The sequence below is a fragment of the Lissotriton vulgaris genome, chromosome 6 (genome assembly GCF_964263255.1).
Source record: "Lissotriton vulgaris chromosome 6, aLisVul1.2, whole genome shotgun sequence".
Classification (NCBI taxonomy): Eukaryota; Metazoa; Chordata; class Amphibia; order Caudata; family Salamandridae; genus Lissotriton; species Lissotriton vulgaris.
In genome coordinates, this window is record NC_141694.1 from 1024997934 (window position 1) to 1025021456 (window position 23523).

At 46.4% G+C, this 23523-nt stretch overlaps 1 protein-coding gene across 7 annotated transcripts in view; it reads right to left on the reverse strand.

The window, feature by feature from the left end:
- TSNAX (translin associated factor X) overlaps positions 1-23523 on the reverse strand; it is a 937068-nt gene that overhangs the window by 389130 nt on the left and 524415 nt on the right. For 2 of the 7 annotated variants that reach the window (XM_086927080.1, XM_086927079.1), the window contains exon 5: positions 13611-13658. The exons of the other annotated variants lie outside the window; for them this stretch is intronic. In XM_086927080.1, the coding sequence (XP_086783206.1) occupies positions 13611-13658 (48 nt within the window). The remainder of the gene's footprint in view (positions 1-13610; positions 13659-23523) is intronic. 7 annotated transcript variants of the gene reach the window in all.

The window sequence follows — 23523 nt, forward strand, 5'->3', positions numbered from 1 at the left end:
GGGTGGAGGGGCTTCCCTGACAAAACCGGACTGGGTCCTTCCCATTTTTTAAGGTGGTTTATATGATAGATCTGGCTGGTTCGAGTATGATCTAGTTCAAGTTTATAGGTAACAGGGGTTACCTTTTGGAGGATGGGGTATGGTCCCTGCCATTGTCCCAAAAGATTTTGGTCGGAGGAGGGCATCATCAAGAGTACTAGGGCTCCTACCGAGAAGCTCCGAGGTTTGGTGCCCTTGTCATACTGTCGCTTTTGGGAGGCTTGGGCATTTTCCAAGTTTTGTCGGACAATATCTCGTATTTGTCCTAAATGGGTTTTAAGGTTATCTATGTACTCAAGGAGAGCTCTAGTTCGGTCCAGTTCTGCTTCCCAAGACTCTTTAGCCATGTCTAATAAGGTTAAGGGTGGTTGTCCATAAAGGAGCTCATAGGGGGGAGTACCCAGTACTACTCTTTACCTTGCACCGTATAGCAAAAAGGGCTAACAGTAACATATCCTCCCACCTTTTGGACTCCAGGGCCAGCAACTTCTTCAGGGTCGTTTTCAATGTAGCATTATAACGCTCTACCAACCCATTGGTCTGAGGGTGGTAAGCGGATGTACAGATTTGTTTAATCCCCAGTTGTGAACACACTTGTCGCATTAGGGCTGAAACAAAGGGAGTCCCTTGATCTGTTAAGATCTCCCTCGGGAACCCCACTCGGGCAAATATCGAGATCATCGCTTTTGCTATGTTTTGTGAGGTGGGGTGGTGCAGGGCTACGGCCTCCGGAAAGCGGGTGGCATAGTCGACAAGGACCAAAGCAAATCGACACGCGCTCTGGGAGGGCAGTAGGGGCCCAATAATATCCATACCCACCCGGCTAAAAGGAACATCGATGACAGGTAGGGGCTGAAGGGGTACTCTAGGGGGACAATATCTGCTGTTTTGATGGCATACAGGGCATTCACGACAGTAGGCCCGTACATGTTCGTAAACCCCGGGCCAATAAAACTTTTCCAATATGACCTGTTCGGTTTTTTCATCACTAAAGTGTCCCCCTAGCAAGTGGCTATGAGTTAGAAACAAGATCTTATCACGAAAGGGGCGCAGGATCAGTAATTGGGGTAATTGGTTGGGTCTGCCTTTTCGGTATAGCAAGTCATTCTTTTTGAAAAAGTAGGGACCTTCTTGTAAGGGATCCTAGTTTTCCAGGGCTTTTCCCCAAGCCTCGTGCAATACGGGGTCTTCTATCTGGGTGGCTCTGAACTCTCTGTCCGACTCCCAGGGGTGTTCATCGGTCCGGATAGGGCAGACCGTGACATACTGTTGTTTCTCTTTTCTTCTTTGATTACGGCTCTTCCGTTCTTTTGACGTTGGGTCCTCGGGAGGTGTATCTTGGGAAAAAGGAGCCTCAGCCCACCAGTGGGACAGAGAGCTGGTCATGTATTGAGGAGACTAGGGAGGCCGGAGTAATCGCTCCCCAGGATTATCTGCTATGGTAGTCTGGGAACAAGGCCTACCGTTAAATCAGTCCCCGGGTCAGTTGGGTGTTGAATACGCACTTGAGCAGTCGGGTATCGCATGGTGTCTCCATGGACGCACTGTATAGCGACCGTGCCAGTGAGGGGGCCGACTAGTGTATCTATGTCTTGGGGTCGGAGCACGCTCTGTCTACACCCTGTGTCAGCTAAAGCCAGTACTCTCTGTCCATCAACGCTCACTGTGGGTCTGAGCCATCGGTTTGTTAAATCTTTGATGCGAAACGATAAAGCCCCGGGTGTCTCCTGAGGCCCCTCTTTTGCCTCTCGTAGCTTCACTCTATATGTTTCGTCGTCAATGCCTAAACGCTCGAGGATACACCTCTTGATATCTTCGTAAGGGGTGGTCCCTTGTATGTTTGCTTGCTGGTAGGTGGATTGTAGGTCTCCTGTCAGTAACGGGCCTAGGTACTGATCTAATCGTTCCATGAGCCAGGAGGCGGCCATCCGCTCAAAATTGGTGAAGAAATAGTCCGGGTCATCCCCCTGTACGTATTTCTGTAATACGACAGAGGGAAGGGAAGCAAGAGGTCTTTGTTGTCCCATAACGTCAGTGAGTTTACCTAGTGCCAAGTCGTGTGCCTCCCCTTGGCCTTTCAGTACGCCCTGGCGCTGTCCCCGGTCGTCCTCCGCTTCTTTAAGAAACCTCTCGATCATTCTACCCAATTGTTCCTGTGTTTCCGCCATTTTTTTAACCACGGCCTCCATGCTTCCAGCAGATCCCACTTCTGACACCACCTGTGATCGTGGGGGTAGTGCGGGCCAGAAAAACAGGCGTGGAGGCCGTATAAGGGGTGGAATGGTTTCGGTATTTATTGAGGAAAGTACATATGAAGGGGCGGGGAAAGGAAAAATAAACGGGCTCCAAAGGGTAGGCTTCCGGGTCTTCTTCCTGGGACAAAGTCTGGACACCAGGTGGTTTGATCCTCCCGTCTCCTCTGTATCGTTCCTCTGGTAGTCCTCGGAGGGCGTGTGGGAAATACAAAACAGAAGAAAGGAGCCGTTAGTCCGGTTAGACTATGGACAAAGGGTACCGCTTACCGAAACCAGGGAAGTGAGGGGTTTAAGAGACGGTGAGGAGGGAAAGGGGATCGATGGTAGAACGGGAGGTAAGAAGAAGAAAAGGAGACTAGCAACGCGGGAGCGGGTAATCGTGTTGAGATTCTGAAGGAACGTGAAGAGCGGGGTAAGGGTAAAGGGTAGTGAGTAGTGAGATTCTTCTTGGGTGTGCTATACAGTATTGACAGTGAGCAGCGTGACCCTTCAGTGATGGTTCCAATATAAAGTGCCCTTATCACCTCCTGCCTATCGTGTTTCAGTGTCTGTTATCTCGGGTAGTGGGTCCTCACCGGCTCCGCCGCAACTCTCCTTGAGTTGCGGCAGCTCCCCAGCCACCTCCTTTGGACACCACCACTCCTCGCTCCACTCCTCCTCTTCCTCTTCCTCGCCCGTCTCGGTTTCTCGTTCCGCTGCTCCTTCGCCCTGGACCTCCTGCCACGCCTTCACTCCACCGACAGTCCTTCCTCCTTCGTGTTTGCGGCTTCCTGCTTTCAGCTCCTGGGGAAGGGTTGGACTTCTGGGGTCAGTCGGGTGTCCTTCCGGCACATCCGAGAAGGGGATTGGATCCTGGAATGACAGAGGGGTGGGGCTTTGATCACCACGGGCGCTTCAGGGTCCGTGGTCGGCGAACGCTGAAACCGAGTATGGGGCCGACACCCCGGTCAGGTGAGAGGATCGGACCACAAAGAGGCACGGTGACAAAACATTGTACACTGCATGGAATATGAACTGTACATCTCAAGAGAGCCACCTTCAGGGAGTGCTCCAATAATAACTCAATCATCTCTGAAAGAGTCTCAAGTACTTGCATGTATGTATGGACAGTACCAGGCTAGGTGGATGAAGTCCACATCAAGAGATCCAACCGGAGACAACAAGAGTTTGGCTGCAGTCGATATTTGGCCAGAGTGAGCGGAGTGCTGTCCAAACTGTGCAGAAATTTGAAGTGGATCAGATGTAGTTAGCCATTGGGGGTCAACTTCCCTGCCTGCTCACAGCAGCATTTCCCTTCCTTATCAGTAATTGTGCTCTCAATGTCCTCCTCCCAGCGATGCTTGGCTCCTGGGGTAGCCATAGGGGAGTAGGTTTGCATAAAAGAGTACAACACAATTAAGAAGTGCTTATTAGTTGGGCAAGTGCTAATCATCTCCAGGGTCTGAATGACAGCAGCGCCATTGGGAAAGCAGGATCATGCTTTTGCAGAGTGCCTGCAGCCTAAGATATGTGAACCGATCGAGTACTATGCACTCCACGGCAGCTGTAATGGAGGATTAGTTCAGAAACTGTCCCTCTGGGTAAAGTTCCCCAATTGTGTGCATACCCCAGTTTCCGATCCTGCGGAGGACTGGTCACTCCTGAGTGAGCTGAATTAGGGGATATTTTAAAGTTTTTACTTCCTCCCTGAACACATCGTCTAGGAGGCTCATCTGTGATAATCACAAATTGAAGACTTTATGCCATTATGAGTGGCGCATTATCTAACAGTGTGTGCAAAAAATGTTCTATTTGTTTCACCCATGTACATACTTCGGTGCGCCTAGCCACTAATCCAGTCATGCCCATGTGTCATCAGCTCTGGAGACATGAATACCCTCCTTGACTAGAAGTTGCTGCAATCGCCATATGTCCACCAACCCTTTCTTCTTCATTATATTAGTCAGCTCAGCCGGAGCCTTATTATGTGTGTGTGAGATAGGGTTGGAGCAATATTCATGTCTGTTTAGAATAAGGTTAAAGTCTCCTCCCCAGATCACAATTTGTGGGAATACTGAGGTACATTGGAGTCATACATTTCTAAGAAAATCTGCATAATCAGTATTTAGGACAAAAGTATTAAGGAGCGTCATTTGCCTCTCATTACGGACAGCCTGGACGAAATTATATTGCCCCTTAGGAAAATTAAGCTTGTAGAGTAAGCAAACTTAGATCTCATGTTTGACAAGAATAGCTGTACCTGGGGAATAGGAGGAATAAGTTGTGAGGGCTCTATAGCTGCAGCATCATTTGGCCTCAAAACGGGAGATTCTTGCATCTGATACGTGCATTTCCTGAATGAAGGCTACATCTATATGATGTCTATCGAGATAAGATAGCACTTGTCCAATTTTTCAGGGACTGTTAAGCTCACATTCCAAGACAGAGATGAAGCACTGAAATATTGCCTCTATTCATAGATAAGGTCTGGTTGCGATCAGCGTGATCCAAAATAAGCTGTGGAGGGTGTAGCATGACACCAAGTATACCTAGGTAATTGTGCAATTGTACACCATGCGTTAAATAACATGAAATTCTTTGCATGCAGCTTTGTTTTGCCCTAGTAATTCTTCCTCACCCTGAAGCCAAACCAAATTGCCAGCTATCATCATCCCACCCTACCCGCTCATCCCACAACTATATGAAACAGTCATGTGCACATATAACAATTCACAATCTTAACATGGGGTAAGGGACTTAGCCCAGGGAGAATTCAGAGTGCTGGCTAACCAGCACCTCAAATTTGGGGTTTTGGACAGGAGATGTAGTGTAAAAAGCAATAAACAAGACCATAAGTATCTAATAAGAGTGTTGAACATTAGCGTCCCAGCAGCTCTCTCTAAGGAGCAACCGTGCAGGATACAGTCAAAACATTGAAATACATCAAAATCGCATGTCACCTAGCTCCCGTCCCAGTGATGCATCTACATTCTTGTCATGGCAATCCAGGTGATCCCTCATAGTAGGCGATCTTCGGAGCAGTATAGAGCATGATGCCTATTCCATATCACTCAGGCTTTTGTCCGGCAAGGGTGTAGTTGCCGGGGATTTCGCGCCGGAGCTAACCACAGCACGGAGACAGCCATGATCGCAGCCACCGACATCAGAACCCTCCTACACCAATGACATCAGGCCCCTGCTAGATAACTAGGAAACAGCAGTCTACATCCTACTGGACCCGACAGCCGCCTTCGAAACTGTCTGCCACCGCACCCTATGCACACGCCTACACAATGCCGGAATCCGAGGGAAGGCCCTGGACTGGACCACATCCTTCCTCTCTGGCAGATCTCAGAGCGTCCGCCTCCCCCCCTTCCACTCCAAGGCCACCAAGATCATCTGTGGCGTACCCCAGGGCTCGTCCCTCAGCCCGACACTGTTCAATATCTACATGGCACCCCTTGCCCACGTCGCCCGTCAACACGACCTCAACATCATCTCCCACGCCGACGACACCCAGCTGATCATCTCCCTCACCAAAGACCCCCACACAGCCAAAACCAACCTCCACGAAGGAATGAAGGCCGTCGCCGACTGGATGAGGAACAGCCAACTGAAGCTGAACTTGGACAAAACGGAGGTCCTCATTCTTGGGTCCACCCCTTCGGCCTGGGACAACTCCTGGTGGCGGACCACACTGGGAACTGCTCCGACACGCGCAGACCACGCAAGCAACCTAGGGGTCATCCTCGATTCCACCCTCACCATGACTAAACAGGTCAACGATGTCTCCTCCTCCTGCTTCAACGTCCTCCGAATGCTACATAGGATCTTCAAGTGGATCCCCACTGAAACGAGAAGAACAGTCACCCAGGCCCTCATCACCAGCAGGCTGGACTACGGTAACGCTCTCTACGCAGGAGCATCGGCCAAGCTCCTGAGACGGCTGCAACGCATCCAGAATACATTGGCACGTCTGATCCTCGACATCCCCGCCGCAGTCACATGACTCCCCACCTGAGTGACCTACACTGGCTCCCCGTCAACAAGAGGATAACCTTCAAGCTCCTCCCCCACGCACACAAAGCCCTTCACGACACCGGCCCAGCGTACCTCAACAGATGACTCAGCTTCTACACCCCCACCTGCAAGTTCCGCTCTGCCGACCACGCCCTCGCCGCTGTCCCCCGCATCCAAAGAACGACAGCTAGAGGCAGTTCCTTCTCCCACCTCGCCGCCAAGACCTGGAACACCCTCCCCACCAACCTACAGCAGACCCAAGACCTACTGGCCTTCAGAAGACTACTCAAGACCTAGCTCGGCTCTTCGATCAGTAGCAGCCCCCCCCCTACACCCCCCCGCCACACTTGAGACCCTCACGGGTATGTAGTGCGCTCTACAAGTGTCCTGATTGATTGAATGATAAACAGCAGCCCTCATTCTCCTGGACCTGTCCGCGGCAGCTAACATAGTCACCCATCACATCCTGATCAACAGACTCCATCACATCGGAATCCAGGGAGATGTCCTCAAATGGATCGCCACTTATCTAACCTGTAGAATCCAAAGGATCGATCCCCCACATTCACCTTGTAGCACAAGAAGATCATCTGTGGAGTTCCTCAAGAACCGTCCCTCAGCCCCACCCTCTTCAAAACCTACATGACCCCCCCAACAGATTGCACAACTCAACATCATCTCCTACGCTGATGACACCCAGCTCATCCTCTCACTGTCTGAAGACCCATCCATCACCAAAATCAACTTCCACAGACGCAGGATAAACGTTGCAGACTGGATGAAGGACAACTATGTTAAACTCAACACAAACAAATGGAAGTCCTCATCTTTGGGAACAACACTTTGCCATGGAAATACGCATTGTGGCCTGCGGAACTCGGCCCACCCCAACAATCCATGCCGCAACCTTGGCATCATCAGGGATTGCAAGCTATCCATGAAAAAAAAACAAGTCAACGTAGTCTCATCTGACTGCTTCACCATCTTTTGCATGCTCCGCAAGATCTTCAGGTGGCTCATAGTCCCTGAGGCAGGAATTTGTCCAGTGTTTGCGTACTTAATAAAACAGGAAGCTTTGGCACCAAGCATTAGCAGATGTAGTACCCCACTTCTCCCAATAAAAAGGTGAGAAATATTAAAGTATACAAATTTGCCTAAGATCTCAGGGCAATCAGTGATGGGGTTATCCAAGTTTCTGTGGGTTTCTAACCCTGCTATGTCCTATCCGGCAAGCGCAAATGGTTTACTCAGGCTGATATCTTTTACACCTTCTTCTCCATCCCCATACACAAAGTCAGTTGCTCTTGGTTTTCTCATTCGGTGGATCTCAATTTTAGTGGCAGAGACATCCTCAACTATTTACAATAGCTCTGTCAATCTTTTCCCAAGCTTTAAAGAAAGATTGGGGCACTTTAGTCTTTATCGAGGCTGTACTTTGGTTCAATATGTTGATGACTGACTGTTGACTTCTGTTACTTTACATCGCTGCAAGGTCAGCTATGTCCATTTCCTCAATAAATTGGCTAAAAAGGGGCAAAAGGCATCAAAGTAAAAAATGCAGTTTTCTAGATCATAAAATTTCAGATAAATAGCAACACGTCCCTTTAGTAACAACTAAGGTGCGTAGGCTAGTCACAGTTGCCCGCTCGCCGAGGTTCAAAAGAGACATTCTGAGCTCCTGGAGCCACCCTGCTGTATCAACTAAAAGGCCTACGCAGTCAGAACACAAGTAGAGGCTGACAAGCCTGGCGCTCTACTGGTCTGGCTTATCCAAAAAGAGATGATACAGTGCCATATTACTTCTATCAGAGTATAACCAGGCACATTGCTCCTAACAGCACAACATACACAGAGCCTTCACTAGATATTGCGAAACATTATACACCTCCCTAGGGATGCCAACAAGCAAGACCTAATAGACTCCCTAAATGACATACAATTACTGTGGATCCTCATTGAGCAGCGGCAGCAGCTTAAGGTGCCTATCCACTGCAAAATAAAAGAGGGGGTTCTCTCCTTAGCCTTGGGCAAAACACCCAGCCCAGCTGGGATACCACTGGAGTTTAACTGCACGTATATTAAGCTCCTGCCCCTCCAAACTTTGAAACAGCAGCTATGGAATTGGTATTGCCCTCCAAAGTGTGGGAGGCCCTGCTTATCTCTCCCGAAGCCAAGCGTGGAAGCATCATACCTTAGATCATTGCATCCACTTGTGAACCTTAATACTGATTACAAGTTCCTGAGCGTGATTCTAGCAGAAAGGTTGCTCTCGCTACTTCCGCTGCTCTTTCACTGACTAGAATGACTTTGTACTAGGGAGGAGCACATCCTTGAACATTTGGCACCTTTTACATATCATCAAATGTGTGCCACATTCCTTTCAAGGTATGGCGTACCTAATACCGAACTTGGAGAAGGCATTTGATTTCCTTAGTTGGAATTACCTCTTCAAACTGATTTGGCAGCTGGGACTGAGCAGATACATGCTGAATCCTATTCAGCTGCTTTAAATTTGCCCCTCAGCACGGGTCAGAGTTGGGCATAGCATATCGAAACCCAGCGGTGTGGAATTTATTAAAATATCCTCTTGTCCATGGGGCAGCCTGCCTCATAAATCTACTTGTCCTGTAACAAAATCCACTTGTCCCTTTGGTACCATGTAGTGCATCGACAAATTAAGGCAGCAATCTCATATCAGAGCTCTGACATAGCCTATCTGATTATGTCAGAGTTTATACCATAGTAATGTTTCAATACTTGCAATCCCCTTATTTTGCCACGTTTCTGAAGATCTGCATACTGGGAATGAAGGTAGTGGTAAGCAATAGTTCTGGGGTTCTAATGCCCTTTTGAGTCTGTGCAAACCTACTAACTTGCATGTTTTAAGGGTTTTCAACAACTCTTCTCTAATCTTTTCCCATACTGAGAAATGTTAGAAATGTACTTCCTTACAATAGTAGATGTAAACCTTCTTCCAGAGTTGGGAAAAAAGTGGTTGACTCGAAAGTGAACTTGCAAACAGATTTTCATATGAGCAAATCTACACGTGCATATTTGCTCATGCTAAAATGTAGTTCACAAATATATTTTCTAGGAGTACTATTTCTTTTCCTACTGTCGTAAATTCTTGGGAATTCACGAAAGCCGTATAGCTGCACTTAATGCAAGGACATACTATGGGTGCACTTTTGAGACTTTCTTTAATAATTGGGCCCCTAATTTGGCCTGGTGTTGACCGTGACCTTTTGTGTTTATTAAAATTCTGTCTCTCGCTGTATCGGCTGGCTTCACTGTGAGTGACAGCACTCTGCTATTTTACAAGGAGCGTATCGCCACACAAAGTAGTTGTGTTCAGTGCTAGTAACTACTGTGGCAGTGTGTGCTTTTTGAGACCAAACAATTTTTGCTTTTGCCAAGGTTTGTTACAATGGTGAGGGCCCGGCAACTCCCACACCAATAAGGTTTTACAAAAACCATGCCAAAACAAGTAACACATTGATAAAACTAAAAAGCTGACCACCAATTCAGACCTACTGGCTTTGCCAATGATTGTTAATTTTTGTTTTCCATAATCTTACTGAAACTGGTTATTGATTTTCCATTATGAATATTCTTAGAAAATACTAGCATGCATCAACACGTGTTGCTAAATGAAGCTGCAAAGAAATTTATTTGCAACATTTATTTGCAACATTTATAAAGCGCACTGTTACCAGCCAGTGTCCTGGCGCTGATTGACCACTCCGAAGACTAGCCCTAATGCTTATTGCCTAAAGAACCATGTTTTCAGGACCTTCCGAAAGGACATCAGATCTGGTGCCTGTCTGAGGCCCGCTGGCAAGGCGTTCCAAGCCTTTGCTGCTCCCAAGGAAAAGCTTCTGCCTCCCCATCAAGCTTTCTTAATTCTTGGGACCACTATCAGCCCCTGATCGGTTGATCTAAGGGATCTAGCATATTTGTACCACCGAAAGTACTGGGTCATGCACTGAGGGTCCAACCCTTTAAGTGCCTTGAAGACTATGCATAATGCTTTGAATGCAATCCGCTTACGCACAGGCAACCAGTGTAATTTCACCAGCTCTTGGGTGACAGAGGCAAATTTGGGAGTACCCGTGATCAAGCGGGCCACTGCATTTTGCAGAACTTGTAATTTATTGAGCAGCCCCTGTTGAGCATTGAGCAGTAGGCCGTTGCAATAATCCAGCCGGGACAGGATCAATCCAGACACCACTGTTTTCCTGTAATCATCTGGAAGAAAGGGCAGAATCTTGCGTAATGTCTTAAGAACAAAAAAGGTGGCTGAGGACAGCGCATTTACTTGAGGCCTAAAGGACAGTTTATCGTCCATCAGAATCCCAAGGTTCTTGACCTTGGCAACAGGTGAGGGAGGGACGCCTAACTCTTCCGGCCACCATCTTGGGGACCAGAAATTCTCTCTAGCCCCAAAGAGGAGAACTTCGGTCTTAGCCGAGTTCAGTTTTAGGCACTTCCCTGCCATCCAGTCGTTGACTGCAAGCATGCAATCTTTAAACCTGCTGGCCGTTCCTTCCTCTCCTCCCGGTAGCAGCGACACCACAATCTGCGTGTCGTCTGCATACGATGTTAAATTAAAACCGAAGGATCTAATGACCGGTGCTAAGGTGGAAACACACACATTAAAAAGAGTCGGACTCAGTGATGAGCCCTGGGGAACCCCACAAGGGAGCACGAACGGACTTGATTCTTGATCATCCAAGGCCACCACCTGACTCCAGTTGGAAAGGAAAGCTTTCAAGATCTTAAGTGCTTTACCCTGAATCCCCACCGCCCTCAGCCGGCCCACCAGTAACATGTGGTGGACCGTATCAAAGGCCGCGGACAGGTCCAACAGGATCAATGCGGCTTTTCCTCCAGCGTCCATCACTTTCCTAATGTCTTCCGCTGACTTGATTAAGGCCGATTCTGTGCTGTGCCCCGCCCTGAATCCGTGTTGAGATGGGTCCAGAGCTTGCGCAGCCCCGAGGAAAGAGCTTAACTGAGAATTCATTATTCCCTCTATAAGCTTGGCCGGTAATGGAAGTCTGGCAATGGGCGGATAGTTGTTCAGATCGTCGATATCCAGATTTGTTTTTTTTAAAAGGGGCAAGATTGATGCCTGTTTCCAGCGGGAGGGGAATTCTCCACTTTCCAGCATATTATTAAATAATGATGTGAGCATGGAGGCTATCGGGGCTGCAGCTAGATTTGCTATAGTAGCTGGGCAGGGGTCATGAGGAGAGCCTGATTTTAGCCTCAGCAACCGTTTCCTTACCTCCTCCTCATTTACCGGGGAGAAGCTCAGGAGCCTGCTTTCCTGTGAATTAGTCTCTGCCACCTCTGGGTTGACCTCTGATGGGGGTTGATGGTACCTGACATTTTACAATAGTTTAGCAAAATGTTTATTTTCCTGCTTTCATTTATTTATGAACATTTTATTTTGAAAGCAAAGAATCCTCAATCTTGCTTTCAAGCGTCTGCAAATATTTGCATCAAATCAGGGAGCATTATACATAGCCTCATATTGCTAAACTTTGAAAACATGTGTACACATTTTTATACTTGAACCACTGTCAGTAGTGCAGTCAGAGCTTACAACATTTACTTCAAGCGCTCACCCTAATAATAAAGGCTTTCAATTCATGAACCATAAATACAAGTTTGAACAACATTAACATGGACAAAAATATCACCTTACCTGCAGACAGTGTCCTTCCCTGATCCACAATGTGGTACTGCAAACTGGCAGCCAAAGGGTTTGTGCTGTGGGGGTTGGGGCTACTTGTCCCAAGGGCAAAATACACATGAAAACTTGTAGCCCTTGACCATATGTCCTGGGCTTCGGGCTATAGGAATTCCACATTCCTGGAAACCCATACTATCTTGGAACCATATCCATTGCCAGGGGCACCAGGCAGGCCATTTCTTTTTGCCCTCAACATGGATCCATTAGCCTATGGCACAGAGGTAGTGCAAGAGGTATCTCTTTTGGAATTAGAACACTCGTCTCCCTCTATGCAGATGACATATGCTATTATATTTAAAGGATGTCACAATAGACCACGCAGACACAGAGGCTCTAGGGGCTTTTTGTAAAGTTTCTGGTTTCCAAGTAAATTGGCAGGAATCTCGTCCTTTTACCCCTCTGCCCCAAAACTGGAATTAGTCAAGGGAGGCAGCACACTCCATTTGCAACAACACCATCAGATACTTGGGCATAACTGTTTAACACAATGACTGAAGTACTTATTGGAAATGCAACGCGAACTGTCGTAGATCTTAGGAATAAGTGTTATTTGGAAAGGTTTGTCGCTTTCAGTGATGTGCATAATTGCACTTTCTATGATAGTAATGCTCCCGCGCCTACTTAACTACTTTGCTAACCTGCCCCTATAACTGCCTTAAAAGTTCTTCTGATTCCTGGACGCACATCTGGGGGAACGGATTTGACATAATGGCCGATGAAGAACGGCGTTTGCTAAAATTAGCCAGCCCAAGGATGTGGGCAGTTTGGCAGTGCCAAACACTGAGCACTACTTTCTTGCCTCCCAGCTCCAGTGGCTATACTGCTGGATCTATATACCAACGAGAGAGATAGGGCTCGAGTAAACACTCCTGTACCCCATAAAGTATATCAAAAACAACTAAGGAGTGCTTATGTGAAACGTAACATACGTGAAAAGTAAAAACAAAATCAAAGTGACAGGTTGTTCCAGGACCCCTACCTGGTTTAGGCAAAACTGGGATTTAGCATGTCCAATCCTAACAATCAGGAGGCAACAACCCTGTGGACAAGAATGACTGAATCCAACAGGGCAAGGCAAGTAACCTCTTGTTTAGAAGGACCCTCACTCACCACTAGTTGGTGACATGCTTCATCATCGGGTCCCCGCTGGGGTGGCCGAATGCCGCCCCAGCGTGCTACAACGCCTGAGTTACAGCGGAGCGGGTTGATGGTGAGTGTAATAGTGATTCAACTCAAAAGAATGTGCAAAATATGTGAGTGCAAGGTTAAAAAATACAAGGTTGGAGCCCAAACAAAATATTTAATGCGGGCCAACCCGTATTAGGGTTAAAAGCGTGAAAGTCGGACAACCAAGGGTTCTTTATTAGGAGACCAGTGTCCTTAATTACAATATCTGGTCAACATGTTTCTGCTGTCAAAAAGCGGGATCGCACAGCATTCGTCAGGACCACACCTAAATGGCACTCCGGTGGTATGTACGCGCTAAGGTACACCCTCCTGTGAGGCCCTTAATGTGAAAAATATAAAAATAGAAGAGTGAAAAGGTAGTTACTCACGGATATTACCCGTGCCGACACACTGTGGAGTACAGTAGCCAAAGATACCTGTAGAGGGAAGAAAGAGAACAAACTGACACTTAAAACACACACAACAATAAACATGTAATCCATATGAGTCACATGTAATGAGACAACAATAAGGCTCGACAATACCTCTGTGTCATTGACCCCATTGTGTAGTTACAAGGTTATTGTACCTTTTAAGTGAGGAGTTAATAGACAGTGCCTTGTTTAGATTAGTTTCAAAGCAAGGACTATAAAAACATGCGTTCCCAAGAATGCAGCAAATGTGATTATATCTGCGTGTCCAGACTTAAGCCGATTAAGTGGTTGGGAACTCCTTGCTGGTACCTAACATGTATTAAAGCTGGGTAGGGCAAGGAAATCGTCTTATCAATTTGAAAGACTTACGAGAAATTAATATAGACCTCAGTGAGGAAAAACACCCATGGCAAACTGTATAAACGGCCAGTTTCTAAGGCTGCGCCGTAATTGCAGTAATTTACCCGACTATAAACAGCAAGCAGAGGAACTGACAACTAAACTGCAAAACAGGGGTTATACGACAAGGATAATTAACAACAGTCAGAGGAGAGCAAGAAATCAACAGAGGGACACTCTTCTTGATGTAACTCCCAGGACCCAAAACACAGAAGTCCCACTCACCTGTGTAACAACATATAATCCACTATCCAATGCGGTCAGCAGGAGCATTTCCAAACACTGGAAAATACTAACTAGCAACAGACACAAGTGGGATAAACCACTCTTTTGTATAAAAGAGCCACTAGTCTAAAAGATTCCTTGGTCCATACTTGCCCCAGGGACCTGACATTGACGAAACCGGGTGCAACAGTGCTGAATGCCTGGGGCTTACCAGCTGTCACTGGACATTTCCCCTGCGGGAATTGCAATATATGCCACCTCACTACTCACACCAAAACATTAAATCTATCGAATGTTAAACTCTGGGAACAACGTGGACATACGAATTGCAACACAGCCAATGTGATTTATCTAATATCTTGCCTTTGTGGCCTACAGTACATTGGCATGACGTCCAGACGCATTAAACTAAGAATAGGTGAGCATCGCAGCAATATTTGTTGCCGAAAATCAACAACTAAGATGACTGCCCATTTTTTGGAGAAACAACATACTCCTAATAATATGCGCTGGACAATTCTGGAACAGGTGACGTTGGGATCTGAAGCAAAGTTGTTTGAAAAAGAACAACGACGGATTTATCGTCTGTCAACTAATAAGTCTGGACTTAATGATGAGATCCCATGGGGATCAGTGTTGAGACGAAACTGACTCATTCATCATCTAGAACAATGATAGATGTATCGTCTGTCAACTAATAAGTCTGGACGTAATGATGAAATCTTGTGGGGCTCAGTCTGAGACAAAACTGACTCGTTTATCATCCAGTCTTGTAGGCTAATTCCTGCATCTTGTTATTTGTACACATACATTGCGTGAGAGTGGGTTATCGTTACCACCCATTAACACCGGTCTTTGGTTTATGTAACCTCTTAAAGTAGTTGACACTGTTGTGGTTGGGTTCTCACGGATTCCCTTAGTAAACAACAGGGGCTCCCACTAAGTATGGTCGCATTACAATATATGTACACACAGTAGTCGCCAAAAATCTATCTGGATGAATTAGATTCCGGTGAATTACACACACTTATTTATGATCTACTGAATCCAAATGATGTTGACCCTGTTATGCTGCGGGAGGTCTTTCCATAACAAATATTCATACTTTGTTGGCACATATAACAAGACTTATTGACAGGTGTTCCTGTTCGTGATCAACATGGGTTCAAGCGATGTTAACCCTGTGATTTGGACTACTGCATCTCGACAACAATGATTGACACTATTCTGATTCAGGCAGTAAGACTTTCTTATTGTTGGTTTATTAGTTCAGTGTTTTTGTATTTTTTCCACCGATGGTATTGAATTTTAAAACTGTGGATAATTTGCAAGAAGCCACGGGGTCTCGAACCCTGAATCCTCGTATTTCTACTTGGCCCCTTTAAATCTTTCTACAGCGCCCTAGGCAGGTTCACGTCATCGACGTTCGGGCACGTCGGACACGTGACCTGGCTTAACACAGAATATGTAAACAGCCCGGCTCCGTTTCCAATCTACTTTTCAGGCAGACGGCAGTCCCTGAACATAGGTGCTGGGCGGGGAGTCGCGAGCGTAGAAGTAAGTACGGGTCCAGCGTTTCCATCTGTTGGCTCGTTCCTGTTGGTGAGACAACAGTTTTACGGAGGATTTTCTAACTTTTCACCTTCCTCCTGACTCATTCACAGAGGACGCCGCGTGAATATTTCCCACACCGCTCTGACCCAGGAAGTCAAAGTTTTTCCTCGAACCTGTAAGTGCCTCCCCCTCCCCCTGTTTGGCACAGTTAATCCTGCTGTATTTATACAGTTTGCCATGGGTGTTTTTCCTCACTGAAGTCTTTATTAATTTCTCGTAAGTCTTTCAAATTGATAAAACGATTTCCTTGCCCTACCCAGCTTTAATACAGGTTAGGTACCAGCAAGGAGTTCCCAACCACTTAATCGGCTTAAGTCTGGACACGCAGATATAATCACATTTGCTGCATTTTTGGGAACGCATGTTTTTATAGTCCTTGCTTTGAAACTAATCTAAACAAGGCACTATCTATTAACTCCTCACTTAAAAGGTACAATAACCTTGTAACTACACGATGGGGTCAATGACACAGAGGCATTGTCGAGCCTTATTGTTGTCTCATTACATGTGACTCATATGGATTACATGTTCATTGTTGTGTGTGTTTTAAGTGTCAGTTTGTTCTCTGTCTTCCCTCTACAGGTATCTTTGGCTACTGTACTCCACAGTGTGCCGGCACGGGTAATATCCGTGAGTAAATACCTTTTTGCTATTCTATTTTTATATTTTTCACATTAAGTGCCTCACGGGTGGGTGTACCTTAGCGCGTACATACCACCGGAGTGCCATTTAGGTGTGGTCCTGACGAATGCTGTGCGATCCCGCTTTTTGACAGCAGAAACATGTTGACCAGATATTGTAATTAAGGACACTGGTCTCCTAATAAAGAACCCTTGGTTGTCCGACTTTCACGCTTTTAACCCTAATACGGGTTGGCCCGCATTAAATATTTTGTTTGGGCTCCAACCTTGTATTTTTTAACCTTGCACTCACATATTTTGCACATTCTTTTGAGTTGAATCACTATTACACTCACCATCAACCCGCTCCGCTGTAACTCAGGGGTTGTAGCACGCTGGGGCGGCATTCGGCCACCCCAGCGGGGACCCGATGATGAAGCATGTCACCAACTAGTGGTGAGTGAGGGTCCTTCTAAACAAGAGGTTCCTTGCCTTGCCCTGTTGGATTCAGTCATTCTTGTCCACAGGGTTGTTGCCTCCTGATTGTTAGGATTGGACATGCTAAATCCCAGTTTTGCCTGAACCAGGTAGGGGTCCTGGAACAACCTGTCACTTTGATTTTGTTTTTGCTTTTCACGTATGTTACGTTTCACATAAGCACTCCTTAGTTGTTTTTGATATAGTGCTGGATCTCCCGTATTTGCCTGGACGACAATGCAACTATGCTGAAACCATGACCAACATCTAGGGTTCTCTAGAACTTCTGCTCTGTGCTGCTGGTCTGTCTCTATGAATAATATAGGTCATTCCCTTATGCTATCACAGAGCTTTGCCAAATGTGCAACTCCCTTCAAATCTTTGCCCCACACAAAAAGAAATAGTGGCCTTCGCTGACCTTAAACCATGGCGTGCCCTTGGACTGATAACTGTAGGTGACTTTTCAGGAGGGACATTTATTACGTTTTGAGGAGCTTAGTGAACAGTACAGGGTACCACTGGGCATTTCCTGACTTATAATGTAATAACCTATACACTGCAGCACTGCTGGTGCTTCATAGCGGATGAGCTGCCAATACAGGAGGTAATGCAAACAAAACACACAGTGGGCAAGGGCCGACATCTCATAAAAGGACTCACCACTCACACTGTGTCTGCATGGCGCACAGCTGAACAAATGGGCGACAAAGCTGGGCACGGGGCACAAGGACACATAAAGGGACCAGATACGAACGCACCTCGCTGCCATGTCCAGAAGAACTAGTTACTTACCTTCGGTAACAATGTATCTGTAAGAGACATAGGTTAGTTATAGATTCCTTACCTCCGAATTATCCCCCGGCATCAGACTGTATCCGGAGAATCTTTTCTCTTAGCAGTACCTCTGGACGTTGGTATGTGGCGCTGGTCGACTCTGCGTCATCATCGGCGTCGTGGTTGGCAGGATGACATCAGGGTGCCTACTTAGACCCCGCCCCTGCGCGCTGACGTCAGTTCTAACACTACTTTCCACGCCAGAAGCGCAGAGACAAGAAAGACATTAACCACTGGTGAGCGAAACTAGGGCCCTGGAGGGAGTCCCTTTCCCTAGAAATCAGTTCGCAGAGTGGGGAGGATGGGTGGGGTGGTAGGGAATCTATAACTAACCTATGTCTCTTACAGATACATTGTTACCGAAGGTCAGTAACTTGTTCATCTGAAAGAGACAGTTATAGATTCCTTACCTTCAAATAGATACCCCAGCAATACCATCCCGTGAGGAGAGTCTGTGAACCAAGTTTACAAAAAAGTCCTGGAGGACAGAACGGGCAAAGTAGCCGTCCCTCCGGACTGGACTACCCAAGCAGTACTGTCTGGTGAAAGTGTGCATAAATGCCCATGTGGCCGCCTTCGCAGATGTCAGTATGTGGGACTCCACGTGACAAAGCAGTAGTTGCTACCGTAGCTCTAGTAGAATGAGCCCGCAGTCCCACTGGAGGTTCCTTTTTTCGCAAAAGTGTAACAAATCTTTATATAAAGGACAAACCATCTTGAGATGGTATGCTTTTGGACAGCCCGACCTTTCTTTGCACCCACATAGCCAACAAAGAGTTGATTGTCCACTCTAGAATCTTTAGTGCGGTCATGGTAGAAGGAGTTGGAGTTAATATATATTTTTTTATTCGGCAAATATAGCCATAAAAGTCCCACAATACAGCGTACAGTTAAAATGCGAATTATACAAATAAATGCAACCATAAAAAAACGGTATAAAACACAATAAAATCATATTAAAACATACAGGAGGAGCAGTACCACTCTATAAAATAGCTCTTAATTCATAACCAAATAGAGAAAGAGTCACATATACATTTCTACATGCATACAGACTTCCAGAGCTCAAAAATGTCCTCATGGGATGGGTAAAATCACATTTCTGTCCCATAACCCATTTTAGATTATATTACCAATTCATTCAACGACTCTCGTATTGCAGTTAAAAATCTTCCTATTGCACATGCCACATTTAAAAATCTTATATTCATCAACAAGCTGAGAGCTTGATCCCCGTTATCAATTTTATAGGCAATAAAAGGTTTTAAAAATTCTTTCCGTTCTTCAAGAAACCACAAACAGTCCAGCAAAATATGTGGACCACCGCATTTTACTTGTAATCCGTATGTACACAGACCCTGTTTATTAGTCATTGCAGTTTTTATCTTCCTATCTGCATTACATGGGTTCAGGCCAACTCTAAATTTCAATACCGCATTTCTAAGCTTAGGGTTAGGCATAGTCTCGATATAGGGGAACATATGATCATTAGTCCACCCGTTTACCAAAAACTGGGTAGACGATTTGCTCTCCAAGTAACATAAATCATCTTCTCGAGGCTTAGTGTTGATAATAGCACGTAGCACCTGTTTGGAAATCTGCTGCCCTGTTTTCCATTGATCTGGCTCTAAGGACAGTTAAGTCTCTGCCAGAAGTTCAATGTAGCTTGCATTCCCTGGAAGGTCCAGGCTGTAAGTTGACATTCTACTCTCACCGCCAGTATCATAGTTGATGGAGGGAGAGCAAGGAGCTGTTTCACACATTTACCGTCCTCTAAATTCCAATCCAATTTGCTACCTAAAAATAGAACCTCAGCACCAAATTGGAATTGTGGGCGGACCAGTGCATTGAAAGCTGATAGAATTAACCGCAGGGAAGGGCCTCATACTTCTGCTTAAATTGTTTAAGGCCCCATACTGAGGAAAGAGCCTTTGATTTTAATGACTGTATGTGATTCCCTCCAATTTAGCTAGCTATCGAACCACATACCCAAGTATTTATATTTATTCACCACTTCGACTCGGACCTCTCCCAGTTGCCAGTTAAAATAACTCTTTCTTTTCCCCAGCACCATTATTTTGGTCTTTTCTAAATTGACCGTGAGGAGTTTCTTTATACAATAATCATAAAAAATGTCCAGTTTTTTTTTGCAAACCCAGCTCTGTCATGTCTGTTATCACTAGATCGTCAGCGTATGGCAGACATGATATATGACTCCCTCCCATCTTAGGGCTTAACCCACCAGCCTTACTTACTATGTTTGGTAGGTTGGAAAGGAGCAAAGAGAATAACAGTGGGGCCAAGACATAACTCTGACGCAATCCATTCTTTATCTAAATTTGTTTGGATAAAGTTCTAAGGGTATCCAAAATTACCCTGGCCCAATTCAGTGAATGCATTTCCTGAATTAGTGTGAGTACTGTTTGATTGATTCCAAGCTTCACCAGCATATTCCACAGTAGACTACGAACTACTAAATCGAAGGTGGCTCGGAAATCGACAAAACAGCAGAACAGACTACCTCGCAATTCAATTGCCTTTTTTGCCATTGCCCATAAAATAAGGCAATGGTCTGTGTTGAGTGGCCCTCTTTGAACCCACCTTGCTCTATCGGTATCAAATTGTACTGTTTTACCCAGGTGTTTAATACGCCTAACAATATCTTAGAGAATACTTTCTCCCCCACATCCAGCAGACTTATAAGGCTATTATTCTGGGGCTGTGTGGAGACGCCGTCCTTTTTAGGTCTCGCTAGCGTCGCAGCGCCTGCGCTGCTAGCTTGCGAGGTCTATTGTTGTCGCTTTGCTTGTGAAAGTGAGGTGGAAGCTCTGCCTCTGCTTTTCATTGGCACGCATCACACTTTGCGGTCGATTCCGATTTCGAACGGAAAACGTTCTACCCAACACGGACCCGTCATTTTTTCCGACCGAATGGTACACACACCTTACAAATAGTTGAGTACGATGCGATGCTTGAAATTTACTACCGACCGAGACGGAAATAATATTATACGTCCGAGTCAGCACGAATGGAGCCTGACGCGATAGACTCGTACGTGAATGACTCCATGTAGCCAAGCATCAACATGACATGATCGCATCGGACACAAACGATGCCACATAATCCAGCATTAACACAACTCAATACACACGTACATGAACTAATCTACACAGCCATGCACATACATGATGCGACAGACTCAGTCTCGTCCCCGTTGAACGTGTTCTGGTGCGATTCGGAGCTAAAATACGCCTGGTCCGAATGCTGTGAGGTGCTGGAAGCGGAGCCCTGTACGACGTGTAGAAAATACGCATTGTACTTGCGTGTCCGGAAACTGCTTGTGAAAAGCCTCCGTACGACTATCTCAGTGTTTCCTGAGCCTGTTCGCTGCTGACCGAGCACGAATCGGAGCGGTTTTTGCCTGTAATACGCATCGTACTTGCTCATTTGTAGAAAAAAGCTCCGGGTACAAGTCGGTCGTAAGGTAAGCGTACTAATAGCATTGGGAAGGCATTTTTAGCGACATCGGAATCAACCCCTTTATGTTAAACACGCGCCTTTGATTTGCAGTGAGGCTTTTTGGTCCCCTCCCTGTCTCCTTTACAGCTCGCCCATCCAGACTGGAGATTGTGCTCTTTCGCCTTGGTGTGCGGTCCTAGTGGCTAACTGTCCATGCCATACATGTTTGTGCACCTTAAAATGAGATCGCCACTATTCTTTATCAGTTTACTTGGTGCAAGCTTTGGGGGGAGTCGGGTTCAGTCAGTTGTTTGTTGTCAGGCGTGTGATGACAGCTGAGTGGAAGCCGGCAAGTCAGTTCCCGAAGGACAGCCTGTGCGACAGACGCCATGGAACCCGGGCCCTCGCCGCAACCCCTGCTACCCTGCGCGAGTGTCTCAGGCGTCTCCATCACCATCCAAATCGGCCTCACGCGGGAGTTTGTCCTACATACTTGAAATATGCAAGCCCACACACGTCAAATGCATTGGAAATACAGAGCGTGCAAACACGCTCCTAGGCGGACATGGCTACACTGAGGCAGGTACACAAAGACATCAACAACACACGAACTCTAACTGCACACAGGCGAACTCCCCCACCAAAACTTCATACTTAAACTGCACAGAAGAGTAGGCACGCATACAGACACAAACAAGACACATCATCGGAAAAACTGACACCAGCCCTCCTCACACTAACATGTTATGTTATGTTAAATTTGATTTCTATAGCGCACGGCTACTCCAATGGAGTGTCCCGGCGCTTTATGTTGGCAGCTCAGAAAACAGGAAAACATAGCAGATAAAATTTTCATAACAGCAGAATGACATATACTAAAGGGTAAAAACCAGGTTTTAAGGCCCTTCCTGAAAGACAGTAGATTAGGGGTGCTGCGTAAAGCCAGTGGCAGAGTGTTCCAGAGCTGTGGTGCCCTCAGACTAAAAGAGCGTCCCCACACACACACTAACATCACACACAGCAGTCTCGCAGCCCCAACACCACAGAACAGCGTGCACGAATCACGATCACTAACTCCACACAACAAAACAAACTCACTAGCGCACAAAAAAACCTCCACGCTCCCACATGCACACAAAATAAAAAGTGGCAAGCCAAATGGAGATAAAAACTAGAAAAAGAACTATAGGAGGGAGTATGGAGGACAGATCCCGGCTTTCTTGCCCTCTCCTGAGCTGGTAAGGACAGAAGAGGCTGAGGGTTCACATTTATTCTTCACTCTTTAAGTGATGTAATCTATTTTTAAGTACACCCGTATCCCCGGAAGAGTAAGGGTAGGAGAAGGGTGGGACGGGACGGAGAAGACACCAGCGAAGAGGGGAGGGGAGGGTGTAGGAGTAATACTGAGAGAACACAGATACAACCTTTGATGGTATATTCTATTCCCCTCTCAGCCAGACAAATGATCCCTCTATTCTCAATGGCCAGACGTCTGTGCAGTGCATGTTTTTTTTTAACAGATTGCTTAGACAGGTTAACAGCACGTTCAGTATCACAGTCTACCACAACAGTACTTGGCACCCAGTGTGAGAGGCCCAGGTAACATGTTCAGCCATGGGGCCCTTCACAAATCAGATTGTTCTCATATATGTTACTCTTGGTTGTGGGGCTGAGGCGCATGAACATTGTGAAAGTTAATGGTGCGATCAAGGGTGCTGCAGATATGATGCCAAATGGAAAATCGCTGCAGATATGATGCCAAATGGAAAATCGGTTAAGTACGAAACAAGGCTCAATGGAATGTGTCTTCAGGGTCTTAGGGCACTAGCCTTTTGTGTGAGACTTTAAGGTCCTTCACGTAGCAGTCCGTGTGTGGCTATCACCACAGAAGATTTGCGAGCCTATAATTGGTCAGGTAAGCGTTCTAAAATGGATCCGAAGGGAGATGTGTTCAAAGCCCAGCAAAAATTAAATAGGAGGTCGGCTCAGTGGCTTAACAATAACCCCTGCTGTGCGGGGGACCCCTTCCTGAGGGCCCCCTCGGGCACTGTGCACGAACAGCGGGCCTGAAAGCTCCTGGCTGGTCCAGAGCGAGGGGGGCCCTCTGTGCTATTTGCAGGGGCCCCTCAAGTTTCGCTACGCCACTAGGCCGTCTCCTTCCTTTGTTCTCAAGGGTTTTGGTGGGTCTCCCTGTTTGCACCTCTGTTTTGTTTAAGTGTGTATCTGTGACTGCTGGTGCG